The sequence below is a fragment of the Sinocyclocheilus grahami genome, unplaced genomic scaffold (assembly GCF_001515645.1).
Source record: "Sinocyclocheilus grahami isolate Dianchi unplaced genomic scaffold, SAMN03320097.WGS_v1.1 scaffold1142.1, whole genome shotgun sequence".
Taxonomy (NCBI): Eukaryota; Metazoa; Chordata; class Actinopteri; order Cypriniformes; family Cyprinidae; genus Sinocyclocheilus; species Sinocyclocheilus grahami.
In genome coordinates, this window is record NW_015506321.1 from 14,401 (window position 1) to 21,888 (window position 7,488).

The 7,488-nt window shown below is 44.0% G+C and overlaps 1 protein-coding gene across 1 annotated transcript in view; it reads left to right on the forward strand.

Annotated features, from left to right (window-relative positions):
* The window catches only part of LOC107567289 (piezo-type mechanosensitive ion channel component 2), a 156,073-nt gene that overhangs the window by 8,531 nt on the left and 140,054 nt on the right, over positions 1-7,488 (forward strand). The window contains 1 exon segment of the mRNA XM_071582345.1: positions 480-588. Coding sequence (XP_071438446.1) covers positions 480-588 — 109 coding nt within the window.

The following is a 7,488-nucleotide window of genomic DNA, read 5'->3' on the forward strand; positions in this document are numbered from 1 at the left end:
CGACAAGCTCGCGCATCTGCGCCGCCGTGCGCTCAATCCACTCAGAGTGCTTTGTTTTATCAGCTCAGGCACATCAGCTATACAGGTGTTAATACTGAATGTCTAACATATTCATTGCATACATATACTTCGTAGTAGACACCCTTAACTCCTTTCTGCTATCTTTTGTTCTGTTGTCGGTGTTTCTGTTTGAATATGGCGCTTATCACATGCTGTGTGGTATCGGCGTTTGGTATCGGGGCATTTTAACAAGTACGAGTACATGCGCTCAGTATCGGGCCCGATACCAGTATCGGTATCGGTGCATCCCTACTCTGGACTATATTACTTAAATTATTATTGCTAGCAGTTACTATACTATGGAGTAAACCCATTTAACATGGATTTGATTTAATTTTGCAATCCAAAAATATTGCTTAAACAAAAAATGAATATTTTTTATGAGGTTGTGTTCATGTTTATTTATTTGTCTGCATTAGTAACCTGAATATATACTATGTTCAGGAAAATGTGGAAAGTTATGCTGACACCGCCAGCATCCTATCCAGCTTCTCCAAAAGTCACCATTTCTCTCCTGAAAGAAAAGAGGTAAGGTATAATGTATCAATAACATCTCATTGCCAATATATTCACAGGGCAGGCACCAGGATGAGGGTTGAGATACACTGCCATTAGTTGATGGTTACAAGCAGTAGACTCTTATTTACTACATAGTTAACAAGTCGATGACATAACCCCTCCTGAAGTTTATACTATAGTGCCTCATCATGCTTGTGAGGTAGGCATTTATTATCTATAATATATCAGCAAGAGAACAGAATAACAGAATTCTAAGCATACTGCGCAAAGGATACTCAGTAGTCTGCCTAATTTTAACTCTTGTTCCAAGTCCAAGATGATTCATACCATTTGTAAGGCACCTTGTGTTCTGGGTATATGCATGGTGTTAAGTGGTACACTTTTACCATTTCTTTTAATGGAAACCCACACTTTTTCCTTCAATCTTAACAATAGTAAAAGGCTTCAGTCTGGTTTTGTCCATTTTTTCTCACTTTCACTGCTTCTGGAATAGGGGAGAGTGGGGTAAGTTGACCCACCCCCTGTATCTTGGCAACTGTTCACTTTTACTGTCATGTGACCATGTATTTTGGAACCACCCCTCATTTCTGCCAGACTGTGAAAGGAGAAACACAAACTTTAAAAACGTTTTTGGTAGCACTTTATTTTACAGTACGTGTACTTCCCTGGTACATACATGGCAAATATCTTGTACCTACAGGCAAATGAGTGGTAACTCAAGGTACTTACCTGAAGTGTATGTACATGGTAATAAATAAGAAACACGGCTGTACTTAAAGTGGTAATTATTTTTTACATATATTGTATGTATTCTCTCTGGTGACAACTGAGCGGGCAGACAGTTCATAAGTAAGATCACTGACCAAAACTGGACAAGCAGACAGTTCAAAATTTGACTCATTGACTGGAACTGGACAGGAAGACAGTTCATAAATGGGTTTACAGATTGAAACTGAACAAGCAGACAATTCTAAATCAGGCTCTTTGGTCGGAACGGAACAGACATTTGGTTCAAAATTATACTCATTGACTGAGACAGGATAGATAGACAGTTCAAAAACAGGCTTACTGACTGAAACTGGACAGGCAGAGAGTTCATAAACTGTCTCACAGATGGCCTATATAGCCGTGACAGGACAGGACGAGGATTGACAGACGACCTCCATAGCCATGATAGGACAGGATGAGGATTCAAAGATGGCCTTCATAGCCGTGACTGGACTGGGGCAGAGAGTTCACAGACGGCCTTCATAGCCGTGATAGGACAGACAGGGAGTTCAGTAATGGGTGCCACTACCGTAACCAGAGCTGAAGTGAAAGACGTCGCCTCAGGAGGTTCTGCAGCATATGCCGCCACCTCCGTAGAATCCAGCTGAAGAGCTGAAGTGAAAGCCGCCACCTCTGGAGGTTCTGCAGCCTCAGCCACCACCTCTGGAGGATCTGGAGTGGGCAATGCCATTTCTGGAGGTTCTGCAGCCTCAGCTGCCACCTCTGGCAATCCTTCCGTGGACGTCGCTGGCTCTGGAACTTTGGTGGTAGTGAATATACTACCAGCACACACCAGAAAGCAATTCCCCATGATTTAATAGAGTTAGAGTTAAACCTCTTTTTTGGCTCATTTCATCTGTAAAAGAAAATTGTAAATTAATATCATCAGAATATCAACGTGCCTAATAATTATGCACGCGGTGTATAAGCATTTATAGGAAATGCAGCAGACAAGGGGATAACTTCTGGGACAGAAGGGTTTGAGAGTGCTGGTTTAGGGATACCAGCTGCACGTGCTGACACCAGTGGTGGGTCCTCCACGCTGGATGCCAGTCTGGGATACTGAAGAACAGTCCTTGAGGATCTAGGTGCAACAGACAGGAAGTGATAGGACTCTGAACAAACAGACGAGACGAGGCTCTGGAAGATCAGCGGAGATGTAACGAGGCTCTGGGAGATCAGCGGAGATGTAACGAGGCTCTGGGAGATCAGCGGAGACATGACGTGACTCTGGAAGATCAGCTGAGATGTGGCGAGACTCTGGGAGATCCTCATGAAGATCAACTGTGACTTGACTCATGACGATCAACTGTGACGTGATTTGACTCAGGAATGGCACCTTGTGCGTTGTTGTGGCCGCCATTTTGCGAACAGTCTCCGTTGTTGTAGCCGCCATGTGGTGCGTCCGCCATTTCAGTCACAGACACGGTGTTGTGTTCCTCCTCCACGACACCCACAGTGAATGAAAGGCCAACACACAACAAAGCATAGTCCATAAACTGACAGAGTGATGAACGCGGACCCTCATGTCTAACCTTAGACATCAGCGGTTGATTAATACCTTCGCAAAAAACCTCTATCAACAAACAGTCCGGTAAATCAGAGTAATAGGCAATGGCTAGATACTCTTGAATACAGTTCTCCAGTGAACTTGACTCATGACGATCAACTGTGACGTGATTTGACTCAGGAATGGCACCAGAGAAATGACGGTGCGTTGTTGTGGCCGCCATTTTGCGAACAGTCTCCGTTGTTGTAGCCGCCATGTGGTGCGTCCGCCATCACAGACACGGTGTCGTGTTCCTCCTCCACGACACCCACAGTGAATGAAAGGCCAACACACAAAGCATAGTCCATAAACTGACAGAGTGATGAACGCGGACCCTCATGTCTAAGCTTAGACATCAGCGGTTGATTAATACCTTCGCAAAAAACCTCTATCAACAAACAGTCCGGTAAATCAGAGTAATAGGCAATGGCTAGATACTCTTGAATACAGTTCTCCAGTGAACGCGGGCCTTGTTTAAGAGCTAATAATATTGTCCATACCTGGCCAATGTTCTTCTGAAAAGCTGCTGGATCCTTGTGTGGCCGAGTATTCTGTAACAGAGCGAACGAGACGAGAGACGTGCAGATCCATTTGCAAGCTTTATTAGACAGAGACGTGGTCAATAACACAGGCAAGGTCGAAACACCAGCAAACAGGTATGGCACGTGCAAAACACAAGTAGTCCAAGGACAGACGTGATCAGACTCTGGCGAACAATATCCAACAGGGCAAGGCAAAGCGAGATAATCCAGGTATGCAGCAATAGTCCAGGCAGGGGCAAACAAAGTCCGAACGGTAAAACAATGGATAATCCAAGGTACACAGGCAGGAATCAGGAAACAGGTAATAACATGACCAGACTAGACTATGAAAACACGAAATGGCTCCGTAGCAGCTATCACTAAGAGAGTGATAAACGCAGAACAATACTCGGCAGTGAGAGAGAGGCTTATGTAGGGTGTGTGATTGTTTACGGCTGTGGGTGTAATCAGTGCAATGGATGATGGGAAATGTAGTCCAGGATATAGTGTAACCGTCTGTGTAGTGTGAGAGTCCATGTGGTGAGCGGGTGACCTCTGGTAGTGAGTGAACGGAAGTTCACAGACCGGATTCATGACAGGTCCATGTTTATACCCCCCAACTTGACTACTGCATAACTTATTCTGTACCTTAACTAATAGGTACATACACCAGTATATACATAGTAAATATATGGAAATATGACTGTAAAATAAATATGCACCCTTTTGCATAAACATTACACAGGAATTACCAGTTTTTCAAACTTTGTTAAACTTTACCATGTATATACCATTAGTAAGTATAGTAATGTGTCTTATTAGTTACTAGGGCTGGGTTTTGACACAAATTTCATGATTCGATTCGATTCTCATTCCCAAGCTTGCAATTCGATTCGATTACCAATTCGTTTTGATTCAATTCAATATCGATTATTTTGGATATATATCAGGTACAGTACATGCCAAATTTTCTCAAGGAAAAAAAATCTACAACTATGCTGTAAAATATACATGAGAGTCAGTTGGTACTACATTACTATAATATTGAAGGTTAAGATTAATTAAAATTAAAGTTTTTACAATAATAAAGTTACAGTTACATAATATTTCTACTTCAATTCGTTTTTTTGAAATATAAACATTTAAATGGTGGCTGTCATAAAAACTTGATGGATTTATTCAAACATAAATTAAACATTGAAGAACAGTAAAAAAAAATATAATGAATATGTTATATCATGCATATATTAAGCAAAATGCCCCTCTGTGCAGTTTATTTTTCAATCTGACTAAAGAGTTTATGGTCACCGAATATGCTTTTTCTGAGGTAAATGTGACGTTACATGACATTGTTTAGAAGCCATTATATTGACGTCTTTGCGCAGCTGAAACACAGATTGAGCAATAACATGAATGTTACGGGACGACAGAGACGTGAGACGTGCAGATCCATCTGCATGCTTTTATTTAAGAGACATGGTCATAACAGGCATGGGTCAAACAATGGCAAACAGGTACAACACAGGCAAGACAAAGAGTAATCCTAGGACAACCGTGGGTCATCGATCAGCAAACGTAATCCAGAGGGCTTGACAAAAGGGGTAATCTATAAACACGAGCAATAGTCAAAGGACCGGAAAACAGGCAAGGCAAAACTAGACTAAGACTAGGACTTGGAAATAAACAGTGGCAAACGAAATGGCTATCACTATGATCAGCTATCACACTGGAGTCACAGTTGATCGTCATGAGTCAAGTCAAGTCACAGTTGATCGTCATGTCAAGTCACAGTTTCCATTCCTGAGTTAAGTCAAGTCACAGCTAATCTTCATGAGTCAAGTCAAGTCTGAGCTGATCTGCCAGAGCCTCGTCACATCTCAGCTGTTCATCCAAAGCCTCGTCACGTCTCAGCTGTTCGTCCAGAGTCATGTCACGTCACAGCTGATAATCCAGAGTCATGTCGCATCACAGCTGATCATCCAGAGTCATGTCACGTCCTGGCTGTTACACCCAGAATATCAAGGTCAGCCCTTTGGTATCCCAGACTGACTTCCAGCGTGGAGGACCCTCCGCTGGCGTCGACACGTGCAGCTGGCAAACCAGCGCTCTCAAGCCCTCCAGTTTGTGAACTAGTTCCCCTGTCTGTAGCGCTTGCCACAATGGGGATCGCTTTATGGTGTATTTGGGCTGCATACACCACCACTGAAAATTTAGAAATGGCGGCGGCCACTGTGCGGTCTCCCGAGGTGGAGGCTGATGCTGCAGATCCTCCCGAGGTAGTGGCGCACGCTGCCGTGTTCCCTGAGGCGATGGCACCCGCTGCAGCTTCTCCAGAGTTGGCGGCCCACGCTGCAGAACCTCCCGAGGCGGAAGTGCTTGCTTCAGCTCCTTGCGCGGTGGTGGTGCCCAGCAATACACGTTCAGCCTGTTGCTGAACTCTGTGCCTGTTTTGTTAAGGAGAATATTCATGAACTTTCCCTTTTTCCTGATGGTACGGCTGTAGAACCTCTAGAGGTGGTGGCATCCGCTGCAGAACCTCCAGAGGTGTCAGTGGTATCAACTTATAGACTCTCGTCCTGTTCTGTTCTGGCCAGGGAGGCCGTCTGGGACCCCTCTGCCAGTCCTGTACTGGCTATGGAGGCCGTCTGTGAATTCTCTGCCTGTCCTGTAACGGCTAAGGAGGCCATCTGTGAACTCTCTGCCTGTTCTGTTCCGGCCAAGGAGGCCATCTGTGAACTCTCTGCCAGTTCTGTTCCGGCCAAGGAGGCGGTCTGTGAACTCTCTGCCTGTCCTGTTCTGACCAAGGAGGCCACCTATGAACTCTCTTCCTGTCCTGTTGCGGCTACTGAGGCCGCTTATAAACTGTTTTCCTGCCCTGAACCAGCCGAGGAGGCTATATCGGAACTCTCGACTTGTTCTAAACCCATCATGAAGGCCAATTATAGACCTTTGTCCTGTTCCGATCCAGCCGAGGAGGCTGCCTATGAACTCTCAGCCCTGTCTGTCACAGCCAAGGACGCGGTCTGTGAATTTCCTGACTGTTCTGTTGCGGCTGCAAGAGCCATTCTGGAACTCTCAAACTAGCCTGTTGCGACTGAGGCCTTAAATGTACTTTTACCCTGCCTAGTTAACCCTGTCATGGCCATAGGGGCCGTTAACGAACCTTCTGTCTGCCCTGCTAGCTAAGTCACGAGCCCAGAGGCCACTAATAAATTTTCTGTCTGTCTAAATAATGCTAATTATCCTGATTTTGAACATTCTGTCAGTCCCATTGCAATGAATGAACCTGTTATCTGCCCCCCAAGTTCAGTCACGACCCCAGAAACCTTAACTAAGCTCCCTGAAGGCTCAAGTAACCTTGTCATAACCCAAAGATCCGCCTTTGACCTCTTAACTCTGTCTGTCATGAGCCCAGAAACTACAAAAACACTCCATGTCTGTCCCATTACCCCTGTTATTTCCCAAGAGACCACTAATGAACTGTCTATCCTGTTTCAGTCAAGAATTCTAGTTTTGAGCCATATTCTTTCCTGTTTTGACCAATGAGACTGATTTTGAATGGTCTGCCTGTCCATTACACAAACACACAGCTGAATGCACTGATTACACACACACAGCTGAATCCAATCAGACACGCTTTATAAGCCCTGGACTTCCTCGTTCAGATTGCCAAGTATTGTATGCGCATATCGCTAGCAGAGGCGGGCAAAGTACTCGACTCCATCACTTGAGTGAAAGTACAGATACTGCTGGCCAAATATTACTCCATTACAAGTAAAAGTTGTAAAGACAGATTTTTACTTAAGTAAAAGTACAGAAGTACTTGCTTTTAAAAGTACTTAAGTACCAAAAGTAAATTTCCTTTTTTATGTCAATGCACTGTTTTATTGCTGTACGTAATACTTGCAATACCTCTGAAGCAACTTAGAATACATTACACCTACTATTGTGTCTAATATATACCACAATATTAACTTCTTGAATATTAACTAAATTGAATTGTTGTAAATAAATTTCACATTTGCGACTGGTCAGTGTTCAAAAAATGCTGAGAAATCACTTCATGTAGCC